Source organism: Hylobates moloch, unplaced genomic scaffold (genome assembly GCF_009828535.3).
Source record: "Hylobates moloch isolate HMO894 unplaced genomic scaffold, HMol_V3 SCAFFOLD_1, whole genome shotgun sequence".
Taxonomy (NCBI): domain Eukaryota; kingdom Metazoa; phylum Chordata; class Mammalia; order Primates; family Hylobatidae; genus Hylobates; species Hylobates moloch.
The window spans coordinates 223,855,141-223,871,789 of record NW_026652276.1 but is presented as its reverse complement, the minus strand read 5'-3'; the positions used below and the strand labels follow the sequence as shown (position 1 = coordinate 223,871,789).

Genomic DNA, 16,649 nt, shown 5'->3' with positions numbered 1-16,649 from the left:
AGAAAGTGAAACAAGTGAGGCTTAAAAAGAGCCCAAGGAGGATGGGAAGGAGAAATGCCAGATGGAGGAAATAGAATATCAGAGCACAGTCAAAAGAGGAGAGGTGGCAAGAATGGCAGGGCATGTGTCTGCCAGGGAAGGGGTGGTTGGGGCCTGAGGCAGGGCGTGAGACTCACCAGCAGCTCCAACAAAGGTAAGGATCAGGAGTGGATTCATGGTGGTAGAGTGTGCCTGATTGGTGGTGGAGGACCCGTCTTTATACCCCCTGAGGATGGGGAGAGGAGGTGTCTGTGAGGTGAGGGTCACTGCTCCTCCCAGCACAAACACACCTGCAGCTTTCCCCTTCCTATGGCCTTGCATCAGTATGTTTGGCCACTGTGTGGGTTTGTGATTCACAGATGATAAGGAAACTTGCCTTCTGACAGCTGAGAGGGAGACCAGCTGTTTCCTGGAAGGATGCTGATATGTGAAAACAGGGAAGCCAAGCCCCAGATCACACAGCTGGGCTTTCTTAGGCCGAGGAGATGAGGGTTAGAAGGAGGGAGAATGGCCTGGCAGTTTAGGAATCTTTTTTAACTATTGGGGATGTATTTAATGTACTTAAGGAAGGGCAAGTGTTGGTAGCAAGCTTGGCTTTTTTAGTGTCCTGGAGCCCCCAGGAGAGGAGCAAAGTCTTATCTAAGGCTTATTCCTGTAAATATGAAGATGCTTCTCTCCAGTCACTCAGCAGGAAGGTCAAATCCAAGGCTTTGGGGAATGAGAATTCTAACATTAAGGGGTAAGGAGAAGAGAGACTCAGCATTCCATAGGATGCTGGGCTTGAAGATGGCTCTCCTTCCTACCAAGGCATAGAGATGAGAAGAAGGAGGGGGCACAGGTTAGGTAGAAGCTTACTCAGTGCATCTGGAGGATGGAAAACCAATGGCGCACTCCTCCCCTTCTTCAATGTGAAGACATTTGTCTCTCTCGTGTGCATCCTGTCATAGATTCTTTTTATGCAGCCTCATGGTTGCCCTTGCAACCTGCACTCAGGGTGATTGAAACTGACCCACCTGCTCGGGGCTGACAGCCTGAACCAGAATGACATGCCACCGATCAGATGTCAGAGTTTGGACCATGGTAAATCTGGGTTACAATTTGATCTGAGAATCAGCAGTAGGTAGGGATTTGAGCACATGGTAAATGGGTGACATATTGGGTTCAATAATGAAGATGTGGAGGGGTGGGTCTAGAATTTTCTATTTTAGATGTAGTGAGATTATGCTTGGCTCAGTACAAAGTGAGTCTTCCTACAGAATATCTTGATTTGAGCCCTACCGAGGCTACTAAGACACATTGCGTAATTGACTGAGGCACAACCTGGCCAGAACAGTGTGGAGATGGAGATGCTGTCTGCGCTCAGGTCTAGTGATGGAAGGAAAGGAGGAGCTTCCTTATGAGGGTGCTTTCCCTTCTCAGCAACTCTGAGCTGAGGTTGATGATGGGCAGGAGTGAGCAGAGTTCAAGTTTGAATTCTTTGAAAGGTGAAAGAAGCAGGGATGTTCTGGAGACAGTGAGCAAAATGAGAAAAGCTCAGAAACTTGCGAGTGAAATCGGACATGGCCGGTGGGCTAGAGAGAGGAAGCAAATGGAAACCAGAGGTAATTGGAAAAAAAAATGCCAAAATGGGGTCCGTGGAGTTCAGAGGAAACACAGGAGTACTTTCGGGTTCAGCTCCTGGCATGGCCGCTGAAGCAGCTTCCCCAGAGGCAGGAGACCCACTGCTCTGAAAACCCCTCTCCCGCCGGTACCCTCTCAAATCACTAATAGGCTGATACTTAACACGGCTATGCTTAGATGGGGCATGGTGCCTGACTGCTTTACAGGAGATTTCACGTAAGCCACAGTGGTACATTGCTCTTTGTTTATGCTGAGTTTCACAGTTTAACTTCCCACCAACGTGCTAATTGTGACTTGTGTGGAGCAAAATTATTTCCATTTATAGAGGAAGAGACTGAGATTCAGAAGCATTCTGTCTTGCCCAAGAATACAGATCTTGGCAGACCTGACCATAAGGTCAACGGAAGCCATGGAGAGCATTGTGAAATGTGGGAATTGCTGCAGGTGGCATCTAAAAGGAGATTTATTGAGGATCAAGCCAGAGGTCCCCAGAGGACAAACTGTACATCTGATTCCTTCCTGGTGCTTTTCTTCCTGACAGAAATAGATGATTGAATTCATCTTTCTCCTGGCACCTTGTCTCAGAGCCTTACCTTGCCACAGTTCCAGACCCATCCAGGCCATGACTGCCATGTAGATGACACACCTCTCTGCTCATGAATAACTGGCCAAGCCTGAGGTAGCCAGGTTTTGGAGCATTGGTAATATGGGGTTTTCCTGTGTTGTCCCTGAACATGTTATTTCATTTTGTCCCCTTGTCATGGGGTCTTCACAGAACTCCTGCCTTAGAGGATAAGGAGAGATTCTTGCTCTCGCAACTGTAGACACCAGTGTGCACTAAACAGGGAGGTGAACCTTGGTAGAAGATGGAGAATTCTTTTGGAAAAGGGGATTTTTGGATCAGTGCTTGTGGCTCTGTCTGTCTTTCTGAAAGGGAACACCCAAGAATATGAGGATTTTCTGTATCTAGAGCTTGAAGACGAGCCTTCTCCAGTATTTTGGGCTCTTCCTTAAGCGATCACAGTATAGTCTGAGGTCAGCTTTCTTCAGAAAGGAATGACCTTACAGGGAGAGAAGATAGCTCTAGGTGGAGACTGTTACCTCATACTGTAGACTCAGATGTGTAGGATAGGTGCAGATCCAGCTGCCCAAGCTCAATTTGGAGGACATGTGATTCTTGGTACTGTTCATTCTGAACTATAGATTTCTTTGTCTACTTCTCTAAGATATCTTTCTGGCTTGTGTTTAGTGCTTAGCACACTAAACCACTATCCTTCAATTATGATAACAGTGAATCATTTCTGTGTGCTTACTGTATAGCACATAACTTACTATACAGCATGTAACTCATATAAGTTAAGAATTTTTTTTCCATTTTATCATCACAACCACCTATGGAATTGCCCACTTTACAGATGACCAAATGAGCTTTCTGAAGGTGAAGTGACTCTTCCATGTCCCAGAGCCGCAGCTCCCAGCCAGAGCCAGACCGGCCTGCACTCAGGACCTTCGCAAAGCAACCAGCACTGGAAAGTACCACGGAGAAGCTTTTAATGTGTTTCAGCCACTTTGTCACCCTTTTTTTCTCTTCTCTTCTCCTGCATTTTTCTCCATCTCCAGGTACAGTTCGGGATATGGATGCCTGTCCCCTACATAAAAACACTTGGGATTCATTCCTGATACCCCAGTTCATCCTGATTTTTCCCCCTTTAAAGTCAGATCTCACCTACCTGTTTGGGTCAGAGAAATGTGTGTTTTAAAATCCCTGAGGAAGGAGGTAGGGACTGTCCCCTCAGATGATTATTGGTGAAGTGGGTTTATGCTTAATTTCAGCTTAAGAGAATGTTGCTGTGTCTCTGCCTAGGACAGGCAGCCCACTGTGGCTCTGGGTGATGAAGGAAACCCACAGAGGCCCAGGGTTTGTCACCTGTGGCTGACAGTGTCTGCAGAGCCAGAATTGAGCTAATCCCTTGAAAGGATGAGCGCTGATGGGCAGTTGTATGGTAGGTTGCTATGGGGCTTCTTAATCTCTCAAATTCCAGGTGACAAGATCAATGCATGCTTGAGGGACCCCTTCCCAGCAGGCTCTGTTGGCTACAAACTGGTTCACGTGTGGAAGATCATACCACTTTACCTTTGGTTTTTCTTTGAAAAACAAACAATGAAAGACAGATGAAAACAAGAAATCTACCAGTGGGCAGGCAAGAATTCTCTTCAGGAAAAGGGATGTTTGTGGCTCTTCCCCACGCTGGCCTTGAAAGAGCTTGGCTGCAGAGTGGCTATTATTAAAATGTCAAAAAAACAGAAGATGCTGGTGAGGGTGCAGAGGAAAGGGAACGCTTATCCACTGTTGGCCAGAGTGTAAATGAGTTCATGGAAAAATTAATGCAGAAAGCATTTTGGAGATTCCTGAAATAATTTGAAACAGAACTACCTTTCCACCCAGCAATTCTTTACTGGGCATTTACCTAAAGGAAAATAATTGTTCTGCCAAAAAGACACATGCTCTTGCACATCCGTCACAGCACTATTCACAGTAGCAAAGCCATGGAATCAATCTAGTTGACCATCAGCGGTAGACTGGATAAAGGAAATGTGGTACATATACAACATGGAATACTATGCAGCCAAGAATCTAAAATAAAACTTGATTTTTTTTTTTAAATGGAGCCTGGGCCAGGAGCAGTGGCTCATGCCTGTAATCCCAACACTTTGGATCACTTGAGGTCGGGAGTTCAAAACCAGCCTGGCCAACATGGTGAAACCCTGTCTCTAATAAAAATACAAAAAAAAAAAAAAAATTAGCTGGGCATGGTGGTGGGTGCCTGTAATCCCAGGTACTTCAGAGTCTGAATCACTTGAACCCGGGAGGTAGAGGTTGTAGTGAGCAGAGATCATGCCACGGCACTCCAGCCTGGCTATTGTTCAGCCAGAAGGAGATGTTTTGTGTGAAGGCTGAGGTGGGGGCTCCTTGGAGCTTCTGTGAGCAGGAGGCCCTAAGCCATGACGGTGGACAGAGTTGCAGCTTTCTGCCTCTTTGCCCTTTGGTCTGGACCCACAGATAAACAGTACCAGCCTCCATCCTGAGCACACGCTCTGCAGACTTTCACATCTCATGGTTCCATGTGAGCGAATGGACTGGGAAAGCTGTGTGGACTGAGGAAAGGCAACCCCATGGCCTGGCTGTCACACAGTATTTTGTCTTGGATTTTGAATAAGCATGTTTTTGCTTGTTTTGTGTTTTTGGTGGTGGTAGTGTTGGTATATTTTATACTGACCACTTGGAAGAAATCCCATGGCTGTCTGTGATTTTCATGCCCTATTTTTGCTGGCAACCCTTCTGAGTGGGGTGACTCACTTTCCTGTGTAAAGAGTCTAAGTGGTCCAGGTAGGAGGTGGAAGCAGCCGTCTGGAAGGCCATAGGGATCCTTATGTCTGTCTCTTGGCTTGAGGTAATCAGCTGGGCTTTGATAGGAATGATCTGAATGGAGGCACAAAATACTGGAAACTAACACTCCCCGCCCAGCCCAGCCCTGTTTATATGAAGCATTTGGTTCTTCTCTTGACTATTGAGTGATGATGATATTCAGACGAGGCATTGACATTACAGTAAGAAAGGGAAAAAAATGTATCTGTCTTGCTGTGTGTCTATCTACTGGATATATGTCTCCCAAAGCAGACAAACCCAAGGCTATAAGGTGAACTAGGGTCTGCGTTTGGACTCCATAAAAACAAAATCCATGTTGAGCAAAGTGATGTTTGTATGCAGTGATGTTCTGGGTGACCCGTGTGTATCTGTCCATTGTGTGTAAGCCCTGAGCCCTGTTTTCCTCTGGAGATAGTGAGTGGTAGCCGTCTCCTCACACAAACCACACATCTGAAGCCCAGATGCCCCTCTCAAGGTAATTCATCTTACACATTTCCTGTTTACCAAACAAGTGTCTGATGCATACTTGGGTGTATTCCACAGCATGTGGACTGCGGTCCCCTGTGTCTGCCAGGAATGCTGTGCCCCGTGTAGAGGTTTTCCTCTACTCATCGCTGCAATTTGCCCGCTGCTCCATGGACACTTGGAGGCCTGTGCTCTGTTCCCTGTAACTGGAAATGTGCTCTGAACTTGTCTGTCTCCCTTGGCTGCTCCTGGTCCTTGGTACCGGCTCCCAGGGTTGTCCACAACCAAGTGGGACAGAAAGTGAAGGTAGAATTTCAAAGAGAAGCTTGCTTGGATCTTCGGTGACAGGCTTGGATGAGTTACAACCCCAAGCTGGGCCCTCTCAGAATTGCCAGGAGGAGGCTTGGCAGGTGCCACAAGTGCCACGGGGCCTGCCTCCCTCTGCTGTGTCCAGTGGGTGCAAGCCAACCAATGTGTGGCTAGAGTGGCTGCATGGTGTCACAGCCCTCAGATGTCTTTCCTTCCACCTTTTTTAATGAGTCCCAAATAACTCACTTGAAGTGTCTTAAAGGCGAGCAAAGTTTATGAAAATGAATCCTTCCTCATTTAATTGATCAAATGGGTGAATTCTGACCCTCTCTAGTTTATTTCCCTTGTCAGAGTGGGGAGCTGCTGTTAGCTGTGAGATTCACTGTGGCGTCCTACCCCAAAGGCAAAGAAGATGAAAACGCCGCATGCAGAGCTGGGCTTGATTCCCAAGTCACAGTCTGGCTCCCGCTATGTTAGGTGGAACATCTCTCAAGCCTGCTCACAGAGATGGAACTAGGGAATTGAGGGAAGAGCTAGGGGGCCAGGGAGATTTATTTGAGTCTGATTTTTGAGGTGAATGAGAAGGGAGGGCTGGGTCGAGGGTCTGGTGCTGACACATTCCTGGGAGGGGCACGTCATCACCAGCAGCATTTGTCATTATTGTTGTATTTTAGCAATAAGATTCAGCTGGTCAGATTTTTTGGGCCACCTCGAATATGCTGACACCTTTTCTGTGCTGTGATTGTTCTGAAGGCAGAGTAGCTCTATCCACTGTGAGAAACCCAAATAAAAATCAATACTCCCCCAAAGACCACCTTTCTGAAACACACGTTTCTCTAAAAAAGAGTGCCCTGCCTTTCTCCGAAGCTTCTTCTTATTTTTGGATTCCATCTCTTTGTATGTGCTAATCTAGAGTACTATGGAACACATTTTGGGAGCTGGTGCCTCTGCTTACCTTTAAGCGGGAGAGTCGTGTGTGAACTGAGATTGGAGGATGCTTTCCAGTGTGAAGGAGTGAGAGGGAGCAGGCACAGACACAGACAGTGAGAACAGGGTTATTTTATTGGTATAGAGACTGCAGAGGTACCGGGGGATTTAGCTGTTGGCAGCTATGGTGTCCTTAATCCAGTCCACATAGTTGTAGACCTTGGTGTAGACTCCAGGCCTTCTCTTCTGGGCACAGCCATAGCCCCAGGAGACAACTCCTTGAAGCTGTCCATTGGAGACCACAGGGCCACCAGAGTCACCCTGGCATGAAGAAGGGACAAGTTTTATGGAGAGATAGAAGAGGAATATAGCTACATTTACTCTGAACCTTAAAAGACCCCTTTCCAGCCAGCTCTGTGGCTCCAAGTCCTTCTCATGGTGGCCCATTCTCTGTTCTTCCTAAGCAGACAGCTTGCAACCCAAGGGAGCCTTCCTCACCTCTCCATGGGGGCACTGCAGGGAACCTCCTCAGCCCCACCACCTTGGGAGTTCAAATCTTTTTCCTGGGTGGGGCCTGGGTATCAGTGGGAGCCTCAGCATGGGAAGGGTTGGTCAAATCACCTGGCAGGAATCCTTGCCTCCCTCAAGGAAGCCCACACAGAACATGTTGCTGGTAATCTTTAAAGGGTAGGAGGATTTACACTAAGCCTGGGTCAGCACAGGAGCATCCAGGCACTGCAGCTCATCTGGGTAGTCCGCTGTGAGTTTCAGGAAGAGATCAAAGAAAGTAGAAATGTGTTCAGGCCAGAGAAGGAGAAAATAATGTAGGATGGAACATTGAAGAGGAACACTGCCCCTGGAGAAGACTCCAAAACAAGTCCTGGCAAGGGAATCTGGCTTTTAGTTCCCAGAGTGATCATTGTTGAACACCTCCCAAGAAGTGATCGCACCAAGTTCTCCATTTGTCCTGTCTCTGGATTTTAGGAGCCAAGTCCTTGAGACTTTTCACCTCTCTGGTGCCCAGTGCAGAGCCTGTGTGTAATGGGCACTAGAAATGTGTCTTAAGCCTGGAGGCGAGAGGATTTAAGTTAAGGGGCATGCTTCATTCTGGAAATTGTGAGGATGGAGGGAAGTAGAAGGACAAAAGATGCCACTCACTGCCAGAACTCGCAGTGTTGCCCCAGCCAGAGATAAGGCACTTGGTGCCAGCAGCTGGAGGGGCGGTGGGCAGAGAGATGGTGGACACATGGGCATTGATGATGGCAGGTGTGGAGAGCTTGATCAGCATGATGTCATTGTTCAGAGTCTTCCTGTTGTATTTGGGGTGGCGGATGATCTTGGTTGCATTGATGAACTGCTCATTCCCCTCCAGGACTTCGATGTTGTGCTCTCCCAGTCTCACCTGGATGCGGCTGATGGGCAGGGTAGGCATGGTGAAGCCCTTCTCTCACAGCCGGGGCACCCATCCCACCTTCCCCAGGGTCCTCAAGCTCCCTGCTCATGGACAGCTCTGGAGGCATGGGGTGTAGTGTGTGGCCATATCGCCTGGGCTGGAGAGGGATGTGGGTCAGTGCAGGTGTGAGACCTTTCTGCTTCAGAGGTTGGTGGTAATGGGGTGGGGAACAGCCAAAGGGATCCCACTGGAGGTTGCTCCTCAACCCACCTTCCCAGCCTCTTTCCCACAATCTTTATAGTCACTAGCTGTGTGGGTACAAGGAGCTCCTTGAAGTTTTCCCAGCATTCTTCACCCCAGGCCTTTGCTAACTGCGCACAGTGCCTGCTCCTCCCTCCCTTCTTGGCCTGGTGAGAAGCACCCTTCTGTGTAATCTAATTCAAGGGTAGCCATAGTATTAGCATCTCCTGGGAACTTGTTAGAAATGTAAATTCTTGTTCTTTACCCCCACCTACTGATCAGAACCTTGGGGATGGGACCCAGTGATTTGTCCTTAACAAGCCTGCAGGTGTTTCTGGTACCTACTCAGGTTTGAGAGTTCTTGGTATAGGCAGCAGTTTTCAGCTCTGTTTATACACTCTACAGTTACCAAGGTAGAGTGTGAAATACTCATTGATATTCACACCCTCTTCCTGAAAATTTTGAGTTAATTGCCCTGGGATAGGACACAGGCATCAGTATTTTTAAAAACTCATTCTTAGGTGGCTTTAATGAGTAGCTAACAAGCAAAAGGTACTTGCCTGCTTTTCTCACTAGCTCTCACCACCCCAAAATCATCCCTGCCTGCTTTTATGACCACAACCTTTGCTGTTTCATGGATTTGCCTGGGTGTGAGAGCTTCGTGTCTTGTGTTCACTCTGCTCTGGAGAGTTGGCAGCTGAAAACAAGCTTTTTCCCCACCACCTCTCCCATCCATCTTACCCAACCTCTTTATTTCCCTGGGCTGAAGCCAAGCTCTCCCAGGCAGCCTGGGTGGGAGCTTTGCAGTCAGGGGCCCCACACTTATGGCTTGTAGCAGTGACCTGCTGACACCACCCACTGTTCGCTCATGAGGGAGCCACTGCAGAAGTGGTAGCCAGAATTCAAGGACACCTGGTAGAGGACAGAATTCTCCTCACAGGTATAGCCCCCAACAATCTTGTCATCATCATCAAATGGGACAGCAACTGGAGTGGAGATGGGAAGGGAGAAGGCAAGTCAGTAGCATGTTGGGGTGGTGCTCCCAGCCTTCGGTTGCTTCCTGCTAATTAGAAATCCTTAACAAGCACAGTGAAGCTAGGCAAGGGAGGGAGCGCTGCAACCCCTGGTGCGCATCACTGGATGTGGCTCCCATGTCTTTGTGTCTCCAGGGCACGTAGCTAGGTAGCCCGTGGGGGTTCAGATCTCTCCTAGGGTCACTAGGCTGAGGTCATAAAGAATGTCCTCAAAATGCTTCCAGTGATATAGGAGTTGTGATGTGGTTGTCTCACCCACTGAATGCTTCTCTCTTTTATTCATCACCTGTGTACTTCTTCTGCCTATTTGAGTCCTGGATTGTCAGGATACTTTGGCCAAGCTAGGAAAACCCTCTGGTTGCGTAGACCTGGTCATGACCATCTTCCCCCATAGCTCAGATCTGTGTAGTCAGGGCAGAGTTGAGGGCAGCCCCCAGGCTCACTTCAGCAGAGAATGGTAGACGTTGTTATTAGCCACTAGGACATCAATTCTTAACCTTGGCTGCATGCCTGAAAATGTTACAAATCACCTGAGAAGCTTAAAAGCCCAGTACACAGGCTGCACTCCAGAAAAATGAAGTTAGAATTTCTAGAGCTGAGTCTCTCACATGAGTAATTTTTCAACCTCCCCAGGTGCATTCAAGGTTAAGAGCAGCTATAGTGGTGCTATTCTGGTGCTGTTGGAGCCAAGCCTGAAGCCTGCTGCTTTATTTTGTGGGCCAGCCCCACCTGGTCTCCATTTCCAGCTTCTCCAACCACAGCTCAGATATGGGTGAATGACAGTGGTGGGAATGGAATCAGGGAGAAGCTGAAACAGGTGAGGCTTATAGAGAGCCCAAGGAGGATGGGAAGGAGAGATGCCAGATGGAGGAAATAGAATATCAGAGCACAGTCAAAAGAGGAGAGGTGGCAAGAATGGCAGGGCCTGTGTCTGCCAGGAAAGGGGTGGGTGGGGCCTGAGGCAGGGCCTGAAACTCACAAGCAGCTCCCACAAAGGCAAGGATCAGGAGTGGATTCATGGTGGTAGAGTGTGCCTGTCGGTTGGTGGAAGGCCCGTCTTTATACCTCCTGAGGATGCAGAGAGGAGGTGTCTGTGAGGTGAGGGTCACTGTTCCCCCCAGCACAAACACACTTGCAGCTTTCCCCTTCCCATGTTCTTGCATCAGCTTGGCTATGTTTGGCCACTCTCTGGGTTTGTGATTCACAGGTGATCAGGGAACTTGCCTTCTGAGAGCAGAGAGGGAGAGCGGCTCTTTCCTGCAAGGATGCTAGGATGGGGAAGACAGGGGAAGTGAAGCCCCAGATCACACAGCTGGCCTTTCTTAGGCCGAAGAGATGAGGGTTAGAAGGAGGGAGAATGGCCTGGCTGCTCAGGAATCTTTTTAACTATTGGGGTCGTATTTAATATACTTAAGGAAGGGCAAGCATTGGTAACAAGCTTGGCTTTTCAGTGTTCTGGAGCCCCCCCATTAGAGGAGCAAAGTCTTATCTAAGGCTCATTCTTGTGAATATGAAGATGCCTCTCTCCCCTCACTGTGTGGGAAGGTCAAATCCAAGGCTTAGGGCAACAAGAATTCCAACACTAAGGGGTAAGGAGAAGAGAGACTCAGCATTCCATAGGATTTGGAGCTTCCAGTTGGCTCTCCTTCCTGCCAAGGCTTAAGGATGGGAAGTGTTTCAAAGAAGGAGGGGGCACAGGTTAGGTAGGAGCTTACTCAGTGCATCTGGAGGATGGAAAACCAATGGTGCACTCCTCCCCTTCTTCAATGTGAAGACATTTGTCTCTCTCATGTGCATCCTGTTATAGGTTCTTTTTATGCGGCCTCAGGGTTGCCCTTGCAACCTGCACTCAGGGTGATGCAAACTGACCCACCTGCTCGGGGCTGACAGCCTGAACCGGATTGAGATGGCCCCAATCAGATGTCAGAGTTTGGACCATGGTAAATCTGGGTTACAATTTGATCTGAGAATCAGCAGCAGGTAGGGATTTGAGCACATGGTAAATGGGTCACATATTGGGTTGAATAACGAAGATGTGGAGGGGTGGGTCTAGAATTTTCTATTTTCGATGCAGTGAGATTATGCTTGGCTCAGTACAAAGTGAATCTTCCCAGAGAATATCCTGATTTGGGCCCTACCAAGGCTACTAAGACACAGTTTTGTAATTGACTGAGGCACAACCTGGCCAGAGCAGTGTGGAGATGGAGATGCTGTCTGCGCTCAGGTCTAATGATGGAAGGAAAGGAGGAGCTTCCTTATGAGGGTGCTTTCCCTTCTCAGCAACTCTGAGCTCAGGTTGGTGATGGGCAGGAGTGAGCAGAGTTCAAGTTTGAATTCTTTGAAAGGTAAAAGTAGCAGGGATGTTCTGGAGACAGTGAACAAAATGAGAAAAGCTCAGAAACTTGGTGTTGAAATTGGACACAGCCAGGGGGCTAGAGGGAGGAAGCAAATGGAAACCAGAGGGAATTGGAAAAAATGCCAAAGTGGGGCCAGTGGAGTTGAGAGGACACGCAGAGTACCTTCGGGTTCAGCTCCTGGTATGGCCGCCCAGCCAGCTTCCCCAGAGGCAGGAGATCCACTGCTTGGAGACCCCCTCTCCATCCCGTACCCCCTCTAATCACTGATGGGCTTATACCTAACACTGCTGTACTTAGATGGTTCAAGGTGCCTGACAGCTTTACAAGAGTTTTCATAAGCAACAGTGGTACATTGCTTTTCATTGATGCTGAGTTTCACACTTTAACTTCCCACAAACATTCTAATTGTGATTTGTGCAGAGCAAAATTATTTCCATTTATAGAGCAAGAGACTGAGATTCAGAAGGATTCTGTCTTGCTCAAGAATACAGATCTTGGCAGACCTTACCATAAGGCCAACAGAAGCCATGGAGAGCATTGTGAAGTATGGGAATTGCTGCAGGTGGCATCTAAAAGGAGATTTATTGAGGATCAAGGCAGAGGTCCCCAGAGGACAAACTGTACATTTGATTCCATCCTGGTGCTTTTCTTCCTGGCAGAAATAGATGATTGAATTCATCTTTCTCCTGGCACCTTGTCTCAGAGCCTTACCTTGCCACAGTTCCAGACCCTCCGGGCCATGATAGCCATGTAGATGACACACCCCTCTGCTCACGAATAACTGACCTAGCCTGAGGTAGCCAGGTTTTGGAGCATTGATAATAGGGTTTTTCCTGTGTTGTCCCTAAATATGTTGTTTTGTTTTGTCCCCTTGGCATGGTTTCTTCACAGAACTCCTGCTTAAAGGAGAAGGAGAGACTTGCTCTCGCAACTGTAGACACCTGTGTGCACTAAACAGGGAGGTGAACCTTGGTAGAAGATGGAAAATTTTTTTGGAAAAGGGGATTTTTGGATTAGTGGTTGTGGCTTTGACTCTGTCTGAAAGGGAACACCCAAGAATATGAGGATTTTCTGTATCTAGAGCTTGAAGACGAGCCTTCTCCAGTATTTTGGGCTCTTCCTTAAATGATCACAGTATAGTCTGAGGTCAGCTTTCTTCAGAAAGGAATGACCTTTCCGGCACAGAAGATAGCTCTAGGTGGAGACTGTTACCTCATACTGTAGACTCAGATGTGTAGGATACGTTCAGATCCAGCTGCCCAAGCTCAATTTGGAGGACATGTCATTCTTGGTACTGTTCATTCTGAACTATTGATTTCTTTGTCTACTTCTCTAGACATCTTTCTGGCTTCCATTTAGTGCTTAGCACACCAATCCACTGTCCTTCATTTATGATAACAGTCAATTATTTCTATGTGCTTACTATATAGCACGTAACTTGCTATACATCATATAACTCATATAAGTTAAAGTTTTTTTCATTTTATCATCACAACCACCTATGGGATTGCCCATTTTACAGATGATCAAATGAGCTTTCTGGAGGGGAAGTGAATCTTCCATCTCCCAGGGCAGCAGTTCCCAGCCAGAGCTGGCCCTGCCTGCACTCAAGACCTTGGCAAAGCAACCAGAGCCAGAAAGAACCACTAGAGAAGCTTCAATGACTTTCAGCCACTTTGTCTCCCTTTTTTACTCTTCTCCTCTCCTGCATTTTTCTTCATCTCCAAGTATATTTTGGGAAGTGGATGCCTGTCCCCACAAAAAAACACTTGGGATTCATTCCTGATATCCCAATTCATCCCGATTTCCCCCCTTTAAAGTCAGATCTCACCTGTTTGGTCAGAGAGATATGTGTTTTAAAATCCCCGAGGAAGGAGGCAGGGACTGTGCCCTCAGACGATTATTGGTGAAGTGGGTTTTTGCTTAATTTCAGCTTAAGAGAATATTGCTGTGTCTCTGCCTAGGACAGGCAGCCCATTGTGGCCCTGGGTGATGAGGGAAGCCCACAGAGGCCCAGGGTTTGTCACCTGTGGCTGACAGTGTCTGCAGAGCCAGAACTGAGCTAATCCCTTGAAAGGATGAGTGCTGATCCGCAGTTGTATGGTAGGTTGGTATGGGGCTTCTTGATCTCTCAAATTCCACATGACAAGATCAATGCATGCTTGAGGAGCCCTTTCCCAGCAGGCTCTGGTGGCTACAAACTGGTTCAGGTGTGGAAGATCATACCACTTTACCTTTGGTTTTTCTTTGAAAAACAAACAATGAAAGACAGATGAAAACAAGAAATCTACCAGTGGGCAGGCAAGAATTCTCTTCGGGAAAAGGGATGTTTGTGGCTCTTCCCCACATTGGCCTTGAAAGAGCTTGGCTGCAGAGTGGCTATTATTAAAATGTCAAAAAAAAAAAATAGAAGATGCTGTCGAGGCTGCAGAGGAAAGGGAATGCTTATATACTGTTGGCCAGACTGTAAATTAGTTTATGGAAAAATTAATGCGAAAGCAATTTGGAGATTTCTGAAATAATTAAAAACAGAACTACATTTCCACCCAGCAATTCCTTTACTAGGCATATACCCAAAGGAAAATAATTGGTCTGCCAAAAAGACACATGCTCTTGCACGTCTGTCACAGCACTATTCACAATAACAAAGCCATGGAATCATCTAGGTGGCCATCAGTGGTAGACTGGAAAAAGGAAATGTGGTGCATATATACCATGGAATACTATGCAGCCATGAAAAGAATGAAATCATGTCTTTGCAGCAACATGGATGGAGCTGGAGACCATAATCCTAAGCAAATTAACATGGGAATGTAAAACCAAATATCATGTTCTCATGTATAAGTGGGAGCTGAGCATTTGGTATACATGGATATAAAGATGGGAACAGTAGACACTGCAACCGCTAGAGGGAAGAGAGAATGAGGATGGAAAGCGCTGAAAAACTACCTATTGGGTACTATGCTCACTGCCTGAGTGAGGAGATCATTTGTGCCTCAAACCTCAGCATCACACAGTATACCCATGTAACAAACCTGCACATGTATGCCCTGAATCTAAAATAAAAGTTGAAATTTTTTTTAAAAAATGGGTTCTGGGCCAGAAATGGTGGCTCATGCCTGTAATCCCAGTACTTTGGATCACTTGAGGTCAGGAGTTCAAAATGAGCCTCGCCAACATGGTGAAACCCTGTCTCTACTAAAAATACAAAACAAACAAACAAAATTAGCTGGGCATGGTGGCGAGTGCCTGTAATCCCAGGTACTTGGGAGACTGAATCACTTGAACCTGGGAGGCGGAGACTGTAGTGAGCAGAGATCATGCCACAGCACTCCAGCCTGGCTGTAGTTGAGCCAGAAGGAGATGTTTTGTGTGAAGGGTGAGGTGGGGACTCTTAGGAGCCTCCGTGAGCAGGAGGCCCTAAGCCGTGGGGGTGGACAGAGTTGCAGCTTTCTGCCTTATTTCCCCTTGGTCTGGACCCACAGGTGAACGGTATCAGCCTCGATCCTGAGCACACACCTCTGCAGACTTTCACATCTCACACATGAGCACATGGCCTGGGAAAGCTGTGTGGACTGAGAAAAGGCAACCCCATGGCCTGGCTCTCACACAGTATTTCGTCTTGGATTTTAAATAAGCATGTTTTTGCTTGTTTTGTGTTTTTGGTGATGGTAGCGTTGGTTTATTTTACACTGACCTCTTGGAAGAAATCTCATGGTTATCTGTGATTTTCATGCACCATTTCTGCTGGCAACCCTTCTGAGTGGGGGGACTCACTTTCCTGTGTAAAGAGTCTACGTGGCCCAGGTAGGAGGTGGAAGCAGCGGTCTGGAAGGCCACTGGGATCCTTACATCTGTGTCTTGGCTTGAGGTAACCAGCTGGGCTTTGATAGGAATGATCTGAATGAAGACAGAAAACAGTGGAAACTAATGCTCCCCGCCCAGCCCAGCCCTGTTTATATGAAGCATTTGGTTCTTCCCTTGACTCTTGAGTGATGATGATATTCAGACGAGGCACCGACATTATAGTAAGAAGGGAAAAAATGTATCTGTCTTGTCTGTCTATCTATCTACTGGATATATGTCTCCAAAAGCAGACAAACCCAAAGCTGTAAGCTGAACTAGGGTCTGCGTTTAGACTCCATAAAAACAAAATCCATGTTGAACAAAGTGATGTTTGTATGTATTGACATTCTGGGTGACCCGTGGGTATCTGTCCATTGTGTGTGAGCCCTGAGCCCTGTTTTCCTCTGGAGATAGTGAGTGGTAGCCATCTCCTCACAAAAGTCACATGTCTGGAGCCCAGATGGCCCTCTCAAGGTAATTGATCTTACACATTTACTGTTTACCAAAAAAGTGCCTGATGCATACTTGGGTGTATTCCACAGCATGTGGACTGCGGTCCCCTGTGTTTGCCAGGAATGCTGTGCTCCATGTAGAGGTTTTCCTCTACTCATCACTGCAATTTGCCCGCTGCTCCGTGGACACTTGGAGGCCTGTGCTCTGTTCCCTGTAACTGGAAATGTGCTCTGAACTTGTCTGTCTCCCTTGGCTGCTCCTGTCCCTTGGTACCAGCTCCCAGGGGTGTCCACAACCCCGTGGGACAGAAGGTGAAGGTGGAATTTCAAAGAGAAGCTTGCTTGGATCTTCAGTGCCAAGCTTGGATGAGCTACGGTACCAACATGGTCCCTTTCAGAATTGCCAGGAGGAGGCTTTGGCAGATGCCAGAGGGGCCACAGGGCCTGCTTCCCTCTGCTGCATCCAGCGGGTGCAAGCCAGCCAACGTGTGGCCAGAGTGGCTGGTGGTGTCATAGTCCTCAGATGTCTTTCCTTCCACC

The 16,649-nt window shown here is 47.5% G+C and overlaps 2 protein-coding genes across 2 annotated transcripts in view; both read right to left on the bottom strand.

The window, feature by feature from the left end:
• Nucleotides 1-976, bottom strand: part of LOC116809415 (trypsin-2-like) — a 7,231-nt gene extending 6,255 nt beyond the window's left edge. Inside the window, exon 1 of the mRNA XM_032753276.2 lies at nucleotides 843-976. Coding sequence (XP_032609167.2) covers nucleotides 843-976 — 134 coding nt within the window. The remainder of the gene's footprint in view (nucleotides 1-842) is intronic.
• A 5,979-nt stretch (nucleotides 977-6,955) lies between these two features.
• LOC116814446 (putative trypsin-6) lies at nucleotides 6,956-10,473 on the bottom strand. The gene is given in 6 exon segments (XM_032761985.1): nucleotides 6,956-7,108; nucleotides 7,409-7,545; nucleotides 7,946-8,199; nucleotides 8,854-8,895; nucleotides 9,241-9,406; nucleotides 10,434-10,473. Coding segments are annotated over 6 exon segments (792 nt in total).
• Nucleotides 10,474-16,649: the final 6,176 nt, after the last annotated feature.